Source organism: Cherax quadricarinatus, chromosome 1 (genome assembly GCF_038502225.1).
Source record: "Cherax quadricarinatus isolate ZL_2023a chromosome 1, ASM3850222v1, whole genome shotgun sequence".
NCBI classification, from domain to species: domain Eukaryota; kingdom Metazoa; phylum Arthropoda; class Malacostraca; order Decapoda; family Parastacidae; genus Cherax; species Cherax quadricarinatus.
The window spans coordinates 70,786,414-70,806,847 of record NC_091292.1 but is presented as its reverse complement, the minus strand read 5'-3'; the positions used below and the strand labels follow the sequence as shown (position 1 = coordinate 70,806,847).

Below are 20,434 nucleotides of genomic sequence, written 5' to 3'. Positions count from 1 at the left end.
CTACCTATACTCTCACTACCCCACCTTTCTCAAAACAGTTGCTAATATCTCACCCTAACTTCCTCCTCCCTTATAAACTTTCACCTCTCTTACTTTCTGATGCCATTTTCCTTCTGCCCCCCATCTACCTCTTATTAACTGTAGCAACAATCAAATAATATATTTGTTGCCCCTCTATACCATCTTTCAAGAGTGAAGAGCCAGATGTGAGTGTGGGGGAGATGCATAAGATAATGGGTAGAATGATAGGGGATAAAGCAGCTGGAATTTATGGGACCATGACAAAAATGTTAAAAGCAGTTGGGGATATAGTTTTGGAGTGATTCGTACTTTCGTTCAATAAATGTATGGAAGAGGAGAAGGCATGCATAGTTCCTTTGTATAAAGGGAAGGGGACAAAAGATTAAAAATTATAGGGGAATAAGCCTACCGAGTCCTAGGTAGTAGGCTGGTAGACAGCAACCGCCCAGGGAGGTATGTATTACCGTCCTACCAAGCGAGTGTAAAATGGAAGCCTCTAATTGTTTTGCATGATGGTGGTATTCCTGGTATCTTTTTAGTCTCAAACATGCAAAGTTTCATTATGTCTTGCTACTTCTACTTACACTTAGGTCACACTACACATGCATGTACAAGCATATACAGTAGACCCTCGTTTTTCGTAATTAATCTGTTCCAGAGTGTGTGACTAATGGCGAAATTAACGATTTGCAAAACCATTTTCCCCATAATAAATAATGTAAATCAATTAATCCGTTCCAGACCAAAAGTATTAACAAAAAATTTTTTTTTTTTTTTACATGAAATATAGATTTACATACACAGAAAACAATGAGACATGAAGAATAAAACAATAACATCACACTTACCTTTATTGAAGACTCTTGCTGGTGCATGAATAAAATATGTCATTACATTTGTTAGGAATTGTGGCAGCAGCAGGGAAGTGTGTATAGAGACAGGACAAGTCCTTCAATATGACACTAATATCAACTCTAAGGCTTATTTATCTACCACAATTCATCTAATATGACATAATAAACAATATTAATAACATAGAAACATGACATATACGCTAGAATGAATAAAATATGCCATTACGTATGTCACGAGTGCTGTGTTTTTGTTGTTGGGTGTATAAGGGCCACTGAAGCATAAGCCTTACATAGTGGTGGTGAAGGCAGCAGCAATGTTGTCAGTAGCCCTATATACCTCCAATAACATTGGAAGAGTTAATTTAGTGCTGTGTTTTCTCTATCAATCGCTTAACTTACTTGCTACACTGTTAAGGTGAAACTTTATTGCTCTATCCTTTATCGACTCGTACTGCTTTAGTATCATACATACTGTAGAAACACTGAATCACTGAAGAAGGCACATTCTCCCCTCTCTCTTCCTCCTCCACTTTGGTACTTTGCTAAGAGTTCTTTCTTGAATTCTATTGTGTTTATCACCTTTACCAAACGGCTGGCACTAGCTTTCTTTTGGCCCATGGTGGCTTATTTAGCAGTTGCAAGCACTAAAATGAATGGAATATTACGAAATGCATCATATGAACGCTTGGGATCGTGCTCACTCGCTGATAAACAATGGCACACTGTGAATGGTGTGTGGGGCCGCTCGTACGCATCTGGGACGAATGGCTATTTGAGAGTCGAACAATAATTTACGAGTCAATATTTTGATGAAAAAATGTTACGATTTATGAAGATTACGACTTCCGATGCTTACGAAAAACAAGGGACCACACAGTTATACACACACCCCTCTGAATTTTCTTAATTTTTCTTACTAGTTCTTGTTCATTTCCACTTATCGCCATGAGGAAGTGGAATAGAATTCTTCCTCCATAAGCCATGCTCATTGTACGAGGCGACTAAAATGCCGGGAACAAGGGGCTAGTAACCCTTCTCCCTGCTTTGGTGGGATATGGCCAGCTCGTTGAAAGAAGAAAGCCTACTAAGTATACTAAGTGCATGGTAGGGTTATTATTGAAAGAATTAGGGGTAAAAGGAGACTTCAGAATGGGTAGGGGATGTGTAGACCAGGTGTTTACATTGAAGCATACGAGTGAACAATATTTAGATAAAGATAGGAAAGTTTTTGTTGCTTTTTCAGATTTAGAAAAGGCAAATGATAGGGTGGATAAAGGAGCAATGTGACAGATGGTGCAAGTGTACGAAATAGGTGGTAAGTTAATAAATGCTGTAGCTTTTAAGAGAATACCGAGGCTCAAGTTAAGGTGTATAGGAGAAAGAGAAAGAAATTACTTTCCAGTAAAAGTAGGCCTTAGACAGGTATGTGTTATGTCACCATGATTGTTTATCATATTTATAGATGGGGTTGTAAAAGAATTAAATGCTAGGGTGTTGGGGGAAGGGGTGGGATTCAGTTATGCAGAATCAAATACACAAGGGGAGCTGACAGTTACTTTTTGCTGATGATACTACACTTTTGGAGAGTCTGAAGAGAAGTTGCAAAGGTTAGTGGATGAGTTTAGGAGGGAGCGAGTATGGAGAAGCAAATGTGTTCAGATATTTGAGAGTACACCACAGATTACCGCTGTAGTTTTGTTCCTAAAATTGCAGTGTTAGACGAATCTGTGTTAAATGAACTGAAAAACTTGAAAGGAAAATAAGGTTACATTCCTAATAAACCCGCCCCCCCCCCCAAAAAAAAAAAAACAAAAAAAAAAAATTTTTTAGGTCTCCAAATCTTATAAAAAATTATTATGTAGTTGTTGCTCATTGTCAATTGTGTATTGTCTTTTTTCTATTGCAGCTACAAATGCAACAGAAATCATATTTCTTACCTTAATCCCTTAACTGTCTAAACATAGATCTACGCTGTTACCACTAGCGCTCCATACACAAATCAGTGTTCTAATTTTCCTGCCTCCAAATTTGGCACGATTGACCTGAGATGCCTGGGCAGTAAAGAATGGGTCTTAACACTCAGTGTGTGCAGTATTAAAAATATCTGGGACCACTTAATAGCTTGTGGGAGCACCAATTCAATTGATTGCCAGCGAAAGCAAACACCATGGCAAACACCAGGGATTCACTTATGTTGTATTAACACTCCCCTTTTAAAAGGGAAGTGATGTTGACCCTGAGTTTAGTGGCTTTGAGATGGATGTGGCCACAAGTGGTCGAGAAAATATCAAAAACCTCGATAATAACCCATGTGCAACATCCTTTCAATTTTGATACCACTGGTGTCATACTTCCAATCCTATAACCTATGCCCTAAGTAAAGACAATTCTGGAACGTGTGTACTGTGTGTCCAGCAGGCCAGCAGGATGGGTGGCTGACTGATTTTAGCTGTCTCTATCTCTGTATCTCCGTCTTTGTCTGCCTCCGCCTTTTTTTTTTTTTTTTTTTTTTGACACAGGGTTTGACAAGGTTAGGTTAAGGATCCCTAACTTTATTGACAAGCTATTGACACGTTAGAGATTCCTAACTTTATTGACAAGGTAAGAGCTGTTACCTACATCAGCTCATCTGAAAGCATTTTTCACTGTTATGAAACATAAAAGTAGGGAACAGGATGAAGTTGGAGCCATCTGTGGGTCAGCATTTTCATTTCATGAACTGACTATCTTGTTGATATCATTATGCTGTACGAACGTGTTCCAGACTCGGGTCATCCTGGGGATAAATGATCTCAGATGAAGTGATGTTCTGGAGAAGGGTACAGCTAGAGTGAAGTTGCTACTTTCTGCCCATCTTGTGGAATAGAAGCTTGTTTCTCACTGTCCTTGAAGTGGACCCAAATGTGGTACTTTGACAATGGTGGCCTTCTACATAACAGTAAGGCCACCCACATCCCTTCTGTGTTGAAGGCTCTGCTGAAATGACAGATCTATCCAGGATAGGTCCAGGAGAGAGACGAGACATCTTGCTCTGTTCTTTACTGTCAACCAGTCGCAGATGAGAGGGGGAGCAGGCAAACCAAGAAAGTGGAGCATACTCAAGGTGTTAGCATACTTGTGCCTCATACAGAATCTTGCAACACCTACTGTCAAGAAGATGCGAGATACGGCAAAGTGCTGTAAGCTTCCTGGCTGCCTGGTTTGCAAGATTTACAATGTGGTTCTTCATGGTCAGTTTGGAGTCAAATTTCACCCCAAGGATACCAACTTCTTCCCCAGGTACCAACACCCTCCCATTCATACTTACTACTGCACCGGCATTACCATTATCGTGCCTAGAGACCATCATCATTTGTGTTTTCTCAGGGGCAAATGTTACTTGCCATCGGTTACCCGAAGCTGATATAGCTCTTAGCTGGTGATTGATGTAGCTTAGAGCAGCTGGCATTTCTTCTCTTGGATAAGTGAATGCCAGAGTACAGTCATCTGCATATGCATGGGATTCTGGGATGAGATGAAGGTCATTGAAGTAGACATTCCATAACAATGGTCCCAGCACACTTCCTTGTGGAACACTTGCCCCAATAGGATGTCCTGCTGATTCTATTCCACTGAGAACTGTCATTAGAGATCTACCATGAAGGTAATCACTGAGGAGACATAGCGTAGAGCCTGCAATTCCCAGTGCCTGCAGTTTTGCCAAGAGGCCCTGGTGCCACACCCGGTCAAAAGCACCAGCAATGTCCAGTGCTACCATACAGCTGACTTTGAATTTATCCAGTGACTGGTGCCATTTAGTGGAGAAGTTTAACAACACATCAGCAGCAGAGTAACCTTTCCTGAAGCCATATTGATGGTCACAAAGTGTTACGCGCCCCTCTTTTATGCTCCATTGTATACAAAAATAAAAAGGCCTCGTTAAAATAAGTTCTGTAATAATATATCACAAACCACTTTATTACTAGCTAGATAAAGCAGGTTTGACTATATATTATTATCGGGTATGGTATAAATCATAAAAGGTACTCTTGAGCAAGGTTGTACTCAAAAAGATGTCTGTTATTCGTTAGGTATTATTATTGTATTATAATAGGTTAGTTAATACAAATGTGTAACCACTACTGTAGGGACCGAATGGTGGTTCCAGAATTGACGCCACGCGTTGCCTTCTGACCGAGCTGATGTCAGACCATGGAGTATTTGAGCATGTCAGTCAGTTCCTAGCTCTGACTCTGATCGGGTCTTCAACCCAGAGCTCTTAGGTCAATCTAGAACTTTAAATCAAGTCCACTGTCTTTCCTGTGCTATTAATTTCCTAAGTCTGGTAATTCATTTCACTTATGAAAGACAACTACTCTGTTACCCCAGACCTCTTTAGAAACATTGAATGGTGGGATTAGTAGATTATCAATTCCCACTTTGATTATTCATTGAAATTATTGTATTATACTCGGTTAACAAGAATTTGAACATAAGATTAGGTTCCTCGTTGTACAGCATTATTCCATTTATAATTGTAAATGGTTATTCTAATTCACTAACCAGATACCAATAAAACTTAATGATTGGTAATAAATAAAATTAACTTAAAAACTGGAGAAGTAATTATACTCCTATTGTTACAGTAGAGTAAGTCGTAACACAAAGTAGTGAGTGGTGATTAAAAAACTGTCCTTTTTCTTGAGATTATTGTCTCAAGGATCTTGCCAGTGATTCACAGGAGTGATGCTGGTCTGTAGTTGCCGACTTCTGCTCTGCTGTTCTTTTTGTTAACAGGGACTACATTTGCCTCTTTCTACAGAGGCCATTTACACTACTAGGCAGTGCTGAAAGATGTGAGTTAGAGGTGCTGCTAGCTGGTCTGCACATCTCAGCAATCTTGGGCTCAACTTGTCTGGGCCCTTGGCTTTTTTTTGGTCCAGCAATTTAAGAAGGAAATTCACCTCCTCCTGCCTTATTGTCACCACTGACAGTTTTGACACAGTTCTTGCAGCTAGCCAAGGAGGGTCCTTTGCTGTATCAGGAACTTGCATTTTGGTAGCAAAGTGTTTGGCAAAGAGGTCCACTTTCTCTTGACTACTAGTAGAGGTGGTCCCATCCTGTCGATTTAGAGGTGGAAGGAGTTCATCCGGCATACAACCTTGACCAGGGACCACAAGGTTTTAGAGCCTACTCTACTTGATGCTAGCTTTCTTTTTGTAACCACCTCCCATTTAGTGATGGCCCACTTTAGAACTTCACCCATATGCCTACAGGCTTGCCTGTGCAAGTTCCTTTTATAGGTGGTAAGACATCTCTTATACCTTCACCATGCCTTGTACTTAGCAGTAGCAGCCTCTCTACAATGAAAGGTAGACCAAGACTGATCTGTAGGCTTCATTACATAAAGCCAGTGAGGGATGTGTTCTTGTTGTAGATTAAGGATGTGTCCAGTGAAGGCTTTCACTTGGTTGTCAGCATTCCCTTGGAGAAGAGCATTCCAATCAGTGGTGGCGAGTTCAGAGCAAAGGGCTGGCCAATTACCTCTTTCCCACAGCCAGGTTGTGCGTGTGGACTCACCTCGTTCTGTTGAGATCTTAAGTTTCGTAAAAACAGCCTTGTGGTCAGATGGTTCAACATAGCCAAGGGGTTGACAAGTGACTATACCTTCTGCCAGATCACTCACTACTGGATCAAGGGAGGAGCCAGAGATGTGAGTAGGGAAATCAACAAGGTTTCTCATGTCAAATACTGCAAGAAGGGAATATAAGTCCCTCTGTATAAGATGTTGGTTGGGGTCACCAACAATTATGATACAGTGGTACCCAGAGTTTTGTACAGCTCCAACTCAAACAATTATGTAAGTGTATTATTGTAAGTGTATTTTTGGGGGTCTGAAATGGACTAATCTAATTTAAATTATTCCTTATGGGAACAACGGCATTCGAACAGCCTTCTGGAATGAATTATGGCCAAAACTCGGGGTACCACTGTATGTTGACAGTTGTGTTGGAGCAGAAGGGTCTCTCTCTGCCTCTGCCTCTCTCTCTCTTTGCCACTGCCTCTCTCTATCTGCCTGTTTATCTCTCTCTCCCTGTCTCTCTCTGCTGTTCTCTGCCTGCCTGTCTCTCTCTCTCTCTCTCTCTCTCTGTGCCCCTCCCTCTCTCTAAGAGCCGCTGATGAATCAACAGGTATTACACACGTTGCAGAATCGTCACATCTGAACAATGTATGTTACTTGTAATGTATATTACTTGATACAGTCATGTTTATGCCTCATATCTACAAGCACAGTACAGCACTTTGTGTGACTTTTTTGGGTTATCGTAGGTAATTTATACTATGTATGATTACTGTACTGCCAGTCAGCTAGCCAAACATGTATTACACATGTTGAAGAATCCTCTCTCTCTCTCTCTCTCTACTTAGGGCATAGGTGACAGGACATTCTGGCTGGATGAGACTACCAGTTGCATCAAAACTGATATGGCACAAATGTTGCACATGGGTTATTATCTATGTTTTTTATATTTCCTCGACAACTTGGGGCCACATCCATCTCAAAGCCACTAAACTCAGTGTCAACATCGCTTTTCTCCTAAAAGGATGTTAACACAACATGGGATATGCCACGCTAATTGCTCTAGCTGGTGCTCTATTGAACATGTGCTCCCACAAGGTACTAAGTGGTCAAAGATATTTTTAATACTGAACATAATGAGTAATAAGACCTATTCTACATGGCCTAGGCCTATCAGACCTCTGGCACCACATCTGAAGGCAGGAAAAGCAAAACGTTGATCTACTTTAGGAGCACCAGCAGTTCAAACACAGAACTACATTGGGACAGTTAGAGGTTAAGGCAACAAACCTAAACACTCAACAGAAAAAACTACTATCAAAACCAGCTTCAATTTAAAACCTTATTAACCCGCAAACGGTCCAAGCATATATATACGTTCACTACCCCAGTGCCCCGAATATTTTGAAAAATAAAAAAAATTTTTTTTTTTTAATGAAAATAAAGAGCACATTTTTCTAAGTGTTAAAAGATAAAAAAAAAAAAAATTAATGTCAGTACTTATAGAGATATGAGGCCGAGAAGTTGGCACTGGATGCTCACTTGAGAGCAACATCGAGTCCTGTGGCTTGCAGAAGTGTTGCCAATATACCTTTTTTTCTATTTTTCATATTTTACATAACTTTTATCTTCTCAATTACAATTTTCTCCATTGGGAAGTGGAACAGAATTCTTCCTCCGTAAGCCATGTGTGTTGTAAGAGGTGACTAAAATGCCGGGAGCAAGGGGCTAGTAACCCCTTCTGTATAAATTACTAAATTTAAAAAGAGAAATTTTCGTTTTTCTATTTGGGCCGCCCCGCCTCAGCGGGATACAGCCGGTTTGTTGAAAAAAAAAAAAAAAAAAAAAAAAAATTTATAGCAGTTCTTGTCATTTCATAACCAATGTTCTGACACTAGTATTAGGTACTGAAATTGTCACAAACACACTGACAAGTGGACTTTTACACCTTCCTTGCTCATTTACTATTGTCTGAGAATATATTTATAGGTCCCAGCAATGTTTTGGATATGTGGAAGTATATAATGATGATGAGGAAAAGGAGGAGGAGGAAAAGGAGGAGGAGGAGGAAAAGGAGGAGGAGGAAAAGGAGGGGGAGGAAAAGGAGGAGGAAAAAGAGGAAAAGGAGGAGGAGGAAAAGGAGGAGGACGACAAGGAGGAGGAGGAAAAAGGAGGAGGAAGAAAAGGAGGAAAAGGAGGAAAAGGAGGAAGAAAAGGAGGAGGAAAATTAGGAGGAGGAGGAGGAGGAAAAGGAGGAGGAAAAGGAGGAGGAGGAAAAGGAGGAAAAGGAGGAGGAAAAGAAGGAGGAAAAGGAGGAGGAAAAGGAGGAGGAAAAGGAGGAAGAGGAGGAAAAAGAAGAAAAGGAGGAGGAAGAAAAGGAGGAAAAGGAGGAGGAAAAGGAGGAGGAAAAGGAGGAGGAAAAGGAGGAGGAGGAAAAGGAGGAGGAGGAAAAGGAAGAGAAGGAAAAGGAGGAGGAGGAAAGGGAGGAGGAGGAGGAAAAGGAATAGGAGGAAAAGGAGGAGGAAAAGGAGGAGGAGGAAAAGGAGGAGGAAAAGGAGGAGGAGGAGGAGGAAAAGGAGGAGGAAAAGGAGGAGGAGAATAGGTAATAAGAAGTTCCCTTGAAGCATGAAAAACAAAGTCCACTCGACAGTGACATGGTAAGATGAGATAACATTTTATAAGAGCTGATGTTTTATGAGCATATGCGAGGGTGCAGTGATAAGACTTGATAAGAAAAGATTAGGGCCTGCTTTGTTTTCGCTGGTACACAAACATGTCTTTCTGTGTCTGTCAAGCTCCCTGTCGATCTGTCTATCCATCTAGCTCTCTGTCTCAGACAGAGCCACAAGACTGCGTCATCATGTTTACTCATATCTTCAAGCAGAGTATAGCACTTTGTCTGGATTTTTTTGGGTTATCCTAGGTAATTTACACTGTATACTTGTATTTATGTGTACCTGTGAGACAGAGATAGAGACAGACAGGGAGAGACAGAGATAGAGACCGAGATAGACATAGATACAGACAAACGGAGATAGAGCCAGGCCGCCAGCGGCCGGCCAGCCATGCAGCTGGCCAGCCAGCTAGCCAATCAGCCAGCCAGAATTGCTTCTCTTTACTTAGGGCATAGGTTATAAGACATTCTGAAAGGGTGTTGCACAAATGTTGCACATGGGTTATTATTGAGGTTTTTTATATTTCCTCGACCACTTATGGCCACATCCACCACAAAGCCACTAAACTCACGGTCAAAATCACTTTTCTCTTAAAATGGGAGTTAATACCACATGAAATCAGTGAATCCCAGGTGTTTGCTGTGTTGTTTGCTCTAGCAGGTGCTCATTTGAACTGGTGCTCCCACAAGGTACTAAGTGGTCCCAGACTTTTTTAATACAGTGCACACTGAGTGTTAAGACCCATTCTATGCTGACAAGGCATCTCAGGCCAATCACACCAAATTTGAAGGCAGGAAAAATAAAACGTATATATACGTTTGGGGCACTAGCGGTAAAAACGTATATATACGTTTGGACCATTTACGGGTTAAATATTAATATCAGAAGACACTCCCAAAAATTCCCACAGGTCCCAATATGTCCCACAGTAATTATGACATTTTATTCATTCTAGAGTATATATCATGTTTCTATGTTAGTTTTATTGTTTGTTGTGTCATATTAGATGAACTGTGATATATAAATAAGCCGTATAGATGATATTAGCGAAATTATTCATGAAGTATTTTGCCAGGTCTCCAGACAAACTCTCGTCCACCGTTGACACCGCCCATACCACTACATAAATGACATTTTATTCATTCTAGAGTATATATCATGTTTCTATGTTATTTATATTGTTTGTTATATCATATTAGATGAACTGTGATTGATAAGCCGTATAGATGATATTAGCTAAATTATTCATGAAGTATTTTGCCTGGTCTCCAGACGAACGCGTCCACCACCGACACATCCCATACCACCACATGAATGATACGTTTTATTCATTTTAGAGTAGTATATATATCAGGTTCGTATGTTATTTATATTGTTTATTATGTCATATTAGATGAAGTGAGATAGATAAACAAGCCGTAGAGTTGATATTAACGAAATTATTGAAGTACAGAATTCCACTGGAACGGATTAAGTGCATTTCAATTAATTTAAATGAGGAAAATTGACACTGCAAACGAGCAAATCCAGTTGCGACCAAGGTCATAGAACGGATTAAACTCGCAAGTAGAGGTTCCAATGTACTTGTAAATTTACAGAACATTCAGAAACTGCATAAATTAAGAATAAGTTGATTTTAATATAACTAAAACAAGCTAACTCACTGAAGATTAAAAGATAAGTAGACCAAGGCATTATAGTCCCATCCAGGGAAGTGTCCTTGACCCTCTTCTCTTTCTCGTTTACATAAATGACCTATCAAGTGCATCGCAATTACTCAAACCCACACTATTTGCAGATGACACTACATACGTCTTCTCTCACCCGAGCCCAGTCATGCTAGCCAATACTGTGAATACCGAATTACAGAAAATATCTACCTGGATGAGGACTAACAAACTTACTCTAAACATTGACAAAACCTACTTCATTCAGTTTGGTAACAGAGCTACAGATGTCCCTCTTAACATAATGATAAATGGATCACCTATCACAAAGCTCACAGAGGGAAAATTCTTAGGAATCCACCTTGATAACAGACTCAAATTTCAAACACGCATACGACAAATTTCCAAGAAAATTTCCAAGACCGTAGGCATACTATCGAAGATACAGTACTATGTTCCACAGTCAGCCCTCCTGGCCCTATATCACTCACTTATTTACTCCTATCTCACCTATGGAATTTGTGCATGGGGCTAAACAACAATAAACCATCCCAGACCATTAATTACCCAACAATAGGCTGCAGTCAGAATAACAAATTCCCGCTACAGGCAGCCCACTCCACCAATATTCAAAACTCTAAACCTACTCACCATACAAAACATCCATACTTATTATTGTACCTACTACATACATAGAACACTTAACTTGGATATAAACCCTCCCCTCAAACGTCTCCTTACCAACCTCAACAGAACACATGACCATAACACAAGGCACAGATCACTCTTTGATATTCCTCGTGTCCATCTCACACTATGCAAAAACTCAATGCACATAAAAGGTCCAAAAATCTGGAATTCACTACCTGTGAATATAAAAGAAACACTTTCTGTTTATAAATTCAAGTCTATTCTTAAAAATCACTTACTCACCCACAACCAAATAAATACTGAATAATTGTATCTCATAAATGTTTAACCTGTGACCCAATCAAACTTTGTTTATTTTTAATTACATTATCTAACAGAATACTCCATTCTACTCAATGCACAGCAACACAGTAAATGACAATATGACCTGTCTTTGTAATACTCATTTGTGCTTAATTGTTAACTGTTTACAACAATGTTTACCACTGAATATATCATTGCTTAGTTAATCTTAAGTTAATTTTAAGCCTGCCCATAATTCTCTGCATACAAGGGGCTTTGGCATGTTACACTTAACCACTATTTCCTTTTACTTCTATGTTCTTTCTTTCAACACACCGAAAGTTTCTCTCTTAAATTTAGCAATTTATATGGGAGAAGGGGTTACTAGCCCCTTGCTCCCGGCATTTTAGTCGCCTCTTAGAACACGCATGGCTTACGGAGGAAAAATTCTGTTCCACTTCCCCATGGAGATAAGAGGAAATAAACAAGAACAAGAACTAGAAAGAAAATAGAAGAATACCCAGAGGGGTGTGTATATATATGCTTGTACATGTATGTGTAGTGTGACCTAAGTGCAAGTAGAAGTAGCAAGACATACCTGAAATCTTGCATGTTTATGAGACAGACAAAAGACACCAGCAATCCTACCATCATGTAAAACAATTACAGGTTTTCGTTGTGCACTCACTTGGCAGGACGGTAGTACCTCCCTGGGTGGTTGCTGTTTACCAACCTACTACCTATGTATCATGTTCAAATTAACAAATAAATAAATAAATCATTACTAATTTTCCTAAACATTATACAGTGGACCCTCGAATTTCATCATCCCTTTTCTGTATGTAAAACTATAGTTATTCTCTGTAAAATGTATTTTTTCTTAATATTTCCCATAAGACATAATGCAAATCCAATTAATCCATTCCAGACACCCAAAAATATTAACAAAAAATACATTTTATAGAGAATAACTACAGTTTTACATACAAACAAGGGCATACGAAAACTGAGGTTCCATTGTAACTATGTAACACAACACTCACTCACTCAGTAATTCCGTACACAAGTAATTATATACCTACATACTGTATAAGCAAATCTGTTTAATACTTTATTGTAAACAACTTATTCTAATACAGTATAGAATAATCAAGGAGTTTATAAATCCCATCAGCAAATTACTTCAAAAAATATTGTACTGCATCAACATAACTAATGTTATTTAACTTTGTTTTTTTTTTTTGGCTTTACTTTAACGTCTGTTCACTGAATAGAATTTACATTTTTAGTAGCATCCGAGAACCCAAGAAAAACATAATAATGGAGGATATTTCCCTACTATGAATACAAATAACTTTCCCTTCTTTCTTAATCAATCTGACAGGTAATTATGAATTTTTTCCAAGAAAAATCAAATTCTATTTATTTTCAAAAGTATCAAGAATCAAGCCAGAAAGTAAAAAACACAAAACATTCACCTCGTGAAATGCTGAATCAACGTTGAGGGGTGGATCCTTGGCACTCGTCTCAATATATGAAAGGTTGAGTCTATGGGCTAATTCTCGTCCCATCTCCTCCGTTACTTTTCGCATGTGAACCAAATCCACTTTGTTGGCCACCAGCAGCATTGGGTAAGATTCTCTGTGGAAAGAAAGTAGCCATCAGAGGGACCACTGAGACAATGACCTGTACTCCTAGCACACACTGTTGCATAGCATCAGGAGTGCACTTGATCTATAACTTTCACTGCAACAGAATGTTCTGCCTTGGCAAAGGCTGTATACAGATCTGAAAGGGTCAGAGCCTGCAGAATGGGAGGTATTTAAGTTTGATCCAAAGTAGGCAAGGGTAGCTCAACTTCCATCAAGAGCCCTTCACCTGCAACAAGGCACCCCTCACAAGTGGCAAAATAGTGCATGAACAACCAGTCTTCAACGGGTGTCTGAGAAGCATCACTTTGGTTATTCTACAGCTACTAACAACTGTCAGGGTAGAAGCAGATTATTTAACTACCAATAAATCTAGAAGATATGTTCAAGGCCCAAATAATGGACTCAGGAAGAAGGAACACTAATCATCAGTTAGCAACATTTGACAGATAACTGGACAAATAATTGTAAGCATTACTGCATTCACAGGGGAAACCAGTCATCACTGTTGCAGTGCAAGCACATTAATATCAAATTGGGAAAACTAAGCCAGTTATCCAGAAATGAACTTTGGAGTCTGACATAATCTGCTTGCACTTTTAAAGTCACATTTGCACATTGCAGTTTATTAAGTCATCATCAGGCCAAGATCTCTATACCCATCTGCAAAAACAGGTAAGAAGCAAATGATAGCAAGTACACTTTGTTTTTATGATCATACTTCCCTGATGGAAAAATATGTAGCCCATATTTTAAAATGAGTCATGTTACTTAAAAATGATCTATATATTTGTTTTAAAATGACCAATGTTTTAAAATAACCCATTTTAAAACAAATTTATTAGTGTATAGGACAAATGAGAGGGGTATGCCTGGTATACTATCTCAATATACAACATAGGACAAATGAGAGAGGTATCCCTTGTATGTCTCAATATACATTACAATACAAACAACATAATCTTAAATGTAAAATAACCTCTATCTCAATCTTTATTCCCATGTCGTTGTGCATACATACATGCACATCCCCATCCACACTCACAGGTACAACCACTCAAGATCTACCTTGGTTCCTCCATGAAATTTTGGTGTTACTCAGGATATTCATGTCTATCAAGTGATATCTGCAACAGCTGTGTTATTCATTCTGGAAGCGATAATAATTAACAAAATGTTTAAAAAAGCAACAGCACCGTACAATAATACTGTAACAAACAACATTAAATGAACAAGTCGTATAGCTAGAAAGACGTTACTTCAGGATTAAGGTCTGCCGAGGTCGGGTCATCTCAAGGGGATGACAATGCTGCTATTAAATGCACAACATGCATATTATCACTGAGTTGTATGTCTGAGGGGAAGTCTATATATAGTCTTCTGTATATATCTTGGTAGAATTACCGACAATATGTAAAGTAAAATGACAAGTGCAACTAACATGACATTTTATTGTGACAATGTGAAACGTTGCCACAATAAAATGTCACATTAGTTGCACTTGTGTCCTTATACTTTACATAGTCTTCTGGAATAATGATACCTTTGATATACCTTTGAAGAAATTCGAGAGTATATCTACTCTCTGAGCCCGGCCATGGGCCAGGCTCGTCTGGTGCTCGCCTGGTCAACCAGGCTGTTGCTACTGGAGGCCCGCTGCCCCACATATCCATCACAGCCTGGTTGATCTGGCACCTAGTGAAGATACTTGTCTAGTTTCCTCTTGAAGGCTTCAACACTTGTTCCAGCAGTGTTTCTGATATCTTCTGGTAAGATGTTGTAAAGTCTGGGACACCGGATGTTGATACAGTGTTCCCTTATTGTCCCCACCGCAACCCTGCTCCTCACTGGGTTTATTTTACACTTCCTCCCATATCTCTCACTCCAGTATGTTGTTATGGCAGTGTGCAGATTTGGGACCAAGCTCTTGAGTACCTTCCAGGTATATACAGTGGTCCCTCGTTTTTTGTATTTAATCCGTTCCTGGAGGTGCTACTATTATCGAAATCTACGATTTTCGAATCAATTTTCCCCATAAGAAATAATGTAAATACAATTAATCCGTTCCTGACACCCAGAAGTATCAACAACAATTTTTTTTACCTTAAAGATAGATTTACATGCACAAAAGAATGAACATTCAACATGACAGTTACCTTTATTTACCTGTTGCAGTGTTCCTACTTTCTTAAGCTCTTATGTTCTTATTTAACATCACACTTACCAGTAGGGTGATCGAGGCTAGGACCTTGGGTAGCTTTAAGAAGAGATTGGACAAATATATGAGTGGGAGGAGCTGAGTTTGATTTGTGTCATTGGGTACGGGAGTAAATTCTTGGGTAGCTTTGGGTAGAGGTCATTTTGATAAGGACCTGCCTTGTATCGGCCAGTAGAACTGCAGTGTTCTTGCATTGTTATGTTCTTAGTGGGAAGGATTGTAAAGGACCTGCCTAGTATGGGTTAAATCTGAGTGGGGATCTGTAACAAGTGGCGTTCCGCAGGGATCAGTTTTAGGCCCATTATTGTTTATTATATAAACGACCTTGATGAGGGAATTACTAGTGACATAAGCAAATTTGCTGATGACACGAAGATAAGTAGGATAATCGATTCAGACGTTGATGTCTCACAACTTCAGGAGGATTTAGAAAAACTCAATTCGTGGTCAGAAAAGTGGCAGATGCAGTTCAATGTAGATAAATGTAAAGTTCTAAAGCTCGGAAATGTCCATAACCCTAGCACCTACCAGCTTAATAATGTTGAACTTAGCCGTATAGAATGCAAGAAGGATTTGGGAGTTATGGTAAGCAGCAACCTTAAACCAAGACAACAGTGCCTAAGCGTGCGTAATAAGGCAAATAGATTGCTGGGATTTATATCAAGAAGTGTAAGCAACAGAAGTCCAGCGGTTATACTTCAGCTTTATACATCTTTAGTAAGGCCTCACCTAGATTATGCAGCTCAGTTCTGATCTCCATATTACAGAATGGATATAAATTCGTTAGAAAACATTCAGCGTAGGATGACTAAATTAATACATAGCATTAGAAATCTTCCTTATGAAGAAAGATTGAAGACCCTTAAATTACATTTACTTGTTAGATGAAGAATGAGGGGAGACATGATCGAAGTGTATAAGTGGAAGATGGGTATTAATAAGGGGGATATTAGCAAGGTCTTGAGGATATCTTTCCAGGAGAGAACCCGCAGTAATGGAATCAAATTGGACAAGTTTAGATTTCGAAGGGATGTAGGAAAGTATTGGTTTGGAAATAGGGTAGTTGATGAGTGGAACAGTCTACCTAGCTGGGTTATTGAGGCTAAAACCTTGGGTAGTTTCAAATATAGGTTGGATAAATACACGAGTGAGAGGGGTTGGATCTGAGTGGGAGTTGCATATGAGAGTGGATAGAGTTATCAGAGCTTATTTCTTGGGTGGCATTGAAAATTGGGTTGGGCAAATGTTTTATTAGTGGGATGGATTGTAAAGGACCTGCCAAGCATATGTCAACAGACCTGCTGCAGTGTTCTCCTTTCTTATGTTCTTATGTTAACAGGCCTGCTGCAGTGTTCCTCCTTTCTTATGTTCTTATTGGAGACTTGTTTGTGTGAGGGAGGGATAGCAAGTTTATTGTTGGAGAATATGACAGTAATATCAACTCTACAGCTTATTTATCTATCACAATTCAACTAATATGACATAATAAACAATATTAATAACATAGAAACATGGAATATACTCTAGAATGAATAAAATAAGTCATTATGTATGTCACGAGAGGTGTTGTGTTGTGTTGTTGTTGGGTGTATAAGGGCCACGGAGAGTAAGCCGTCCATAATGGTGCTGAAGCAGCAGCTGAGGCGGTGGTGTTTTCTGTAGCCCTATATAACTCCAATAACACTGGAGGAGTTGGTAGAATTGCTGAACCACTGAAGAAGACGCCCTCTACCACCATCACTACCACCTTCTACCACTATTACAACTGCTACCACCTTCTACCACTATTATAATGCTACCACCATCACTACCACCTTCTACCACTGTGGAAATAAATGGTATAAAATACAGACACAATGGAAATATAAACACATATACAGTATAATGTGATCCTTTATTGACAATGTTTTGCCCACACAGTGGGCTTTTTCAAGTCACAAACACATCTACCTGGGGTGGAAGGTACGCGAGTATTTATAGACAGGTTCAGAATGTTGAGATCAGGTGGACTCTCTAACTTTAGACTCTATAACCCCACTCGGTACATCATCAGATGCAGCATTCTCCACCTGATCTCAGCATTCTGAACCTGACTATACATACTTGTGTACCTTCCATCCCAGGTAGATCTGTTTGTGACTTGAAAAAGCCCACTGTGTGGGCGAAAAGTTGTCAATAAAGGATCACACTATACTGCATATGTGTTTATATTTCCACCTTCTACCACTATTACAATGCTACCACCATCACTACCACCCTCTACCACCATCAACCACTATCACAAATGCTTCCACTCTACCACCACCTTCATATTTTTCTACAAACTTTTTCTTAAATTGTGTGTGTTTCTCACATTCTTTACCAAAGGGCTGGCACTAGAAGCTTTCTTCGGAGCCATGGTGACTTATTTAGCAGTTGCAAACACTAAACGAATGGAATATTATGAAATATATCGTATGAACTTGTGGGATCATCCTCACTCACTGATAAACAATGGCACACTGGCTGGGAAAGGAGTGTGAGGCGGCTCAGGGCTGTGTGTACCTGTCCCGGACGAACTACTATTCGCGAGTCAATTTACGATTAGCGAGCCCATGTTTATACGAAAATATCGCTATGATTTCCGAAATCTACGACTCTCGAGCCCTACGATTATCGAGGGACCACTGTATTATCATATACCTCTCTCTCCTCCGCTCCAATGAGTACATGTTCAAGACTTGCAGACGTTCCCAGTAGTTTAGGTGCTTTACTGGCTCAATGTGAGCCATAAACGATCTCTGTATTTGTTCCAGCTCTGATATTTCTCCTGCCCTGAACGGGGCCGTCAGCACTGAGCAATATTCTAAGTGAGGGAGCACTAGCGATTTGAAGAGTGTCACCATCGGCATTGTTTCCCTTGTTTTGAAAGTTCTCAATACCCACCCAGTCATCTTCCTGGCTGTCGTGATCTTTGTCTTGTTATGGTCTTTAAAAGAAAGGTCCGCTGACAATTATTCCAAGGTCTTTTACGTGTTCCTTATGTTCTATTTGGTGACCCTCTTGAGTTTTGTATATAGTGCTCCTTTTGAGTTTTTCATTCTTTCCATACCTAAGCAGCTGGAACTTATCACCATTGAACGTCATGTTGTTTTCCACTGCCCACTGGAAAACCTTGTTTATGTCTTCCTGTACTTTTTCGGTGTCCTCTACCACACTGACTTTCATGCTTATTTTAGTGTCATCTGCAAATGATAATACAAAAGTGTGCTGGGTGTTTTTGTCTGTCTGCTATGAGGATGAGGAACAGCAGAGGTGCCAGGACAGTGCCTTGAGGCACTGAGCTTTTGACCTCGCTGATGCTGGATCTTGCCATGTTCACTACTACTTTTTGTGTTCTGTTAGGAAACCGAAAATCCATCTGCCTACCTTCCCCGTAATGCCCATGGCCTTCATTTTGTGCGCTACCACTCCATGATCGCATCTGTCAAACGCCTTTGCAAAATCTGTGTAAATCACATCTGCGTTTTGGTCGTCTTTCAGTGCCTCCGTAATTCTGTCATAATGGTTCAGCAGCTGTGACAGACATGATCGTCCTGCTCTAAAACCATGCTGGTTCGGGTTATGTTGGTTGTGCTGGTCCACGAAATTTGTAACCTGCCGTCTCATCACTCTTTCGAAGATTTTTATGATGTGAGAGGTTAGGGCTACTGGTCTGTAATTTTTAGCTAGTGCTCTACTCCCTCCCTTGTGCAAAGGAGCTATGTCTGCACTCTTTAAGGCCTCCGGTATTTCACCTAGATCTAAGCTCTTTCTCCAAAGAATACTGAGGGCTCGTGCTAGTGGTACTTTGCACTTCTTTATAAATAGAGCATTCCATGAATCTGGTCCAGGTGCTGAGTGAGTGGGCAGGTTTTCCATTTCTTTTTTGAAATCTATGGGATTTGTACTAATGTCAGTTAGTTGGTCTGTGCGGCCTTCTTCTTGAGTGAAAAATATTTCTGCATTTTCTACCTTGCTGTCATTTAGTGGGTTGCTGAACACCGACTCATACTGTTCTTTTAGGAAAATAAGATAGAAATTAGAGAGATTTTTGCCACCACTTCAAACTACAGAAAACACATTCACTAATATCACAAGACCATCCACCACTGCAGGCGGAACACTGCAGTAGGCTTACAGGCCAATGCTAGGGAGGACTTCCTCCAGGTAACAGAGATGTCACTCAAGTAAACCAAACACACCTCCTCATTACAAACTAACCCACACATATCACTCCAACCCAAATATTCCAATGACCCCACCCATTCCACACCAACCAGCACACACAACAGCCCAACCAATATACAGCTCAAACCCACACACCACAGTGCCAATGATGGCACTTTAAATCGCTCGTGCTCCCTCACATTTGGAATACTGCTCAGTGGAGACGGCCCCATTCAGGGCAGGAGAAATATCAGAGCTGGAACAAATACAGAGATTGTATACAGCCCATAGAGAGCCAATAAAACGGTTAAATTTCTGGGAATGCCTTAAAGTTTTAAATATGTACTCAATGGAACAGAGGAAAGAGAGAGAGATAATATATACCTGGAAGGTGCTTGAGGGCCTCGTCTCGAATCTGCGCACTGCCATAACATAATGGAGCAAATAATATGAGAGGAAGTGCAAGATAAACCCCAGTGAAAATCAGGGGTGTGGTGAGCACAATAAGGGAACACTATCAACATTCATGGCTCCAGATTATTTAACATCTTACCAGAAGATATCAGAAAAACTTAAGTATTTTCACCAGGTGCCACATCAATCAGGCTGTGATGGATATGTAGAGATGTGGGCCACCAACAGCAACAGCCTGGTTGACCAGGCAAGCAC

At 39.9% G+C, this 20,434-nt stretch overlaps 1 protein-coding gene across 2 annotated transcripts in view; it reads right to left on the bottom strand.

The window, feature by feature from the left end:
* The window catches only part of LOC128688579 (ras-related protein M-Ras), a 160,017-nt gene that overhangs the window by 6,681 nt on the left and 132,902 nt on the right, over nt 1–20,434 (bottom strand). For both annotated transcript variants that reach the window (XR_011391713.1, XM_053776459.2), the window contains one exon: nt 13,189–13,351. Coding sequence is in view for 1 of the 2 variants with exons in the window: in XM_053776459.2 (XP_053632434.1) it covers nt 13,189–13,351 (163 nt within the window). In the remaining variant the exon portion in view is untranslated. The remainder of the gene's footprint in view (nt 1–13,188; nt 13,352–20,434) is intronic.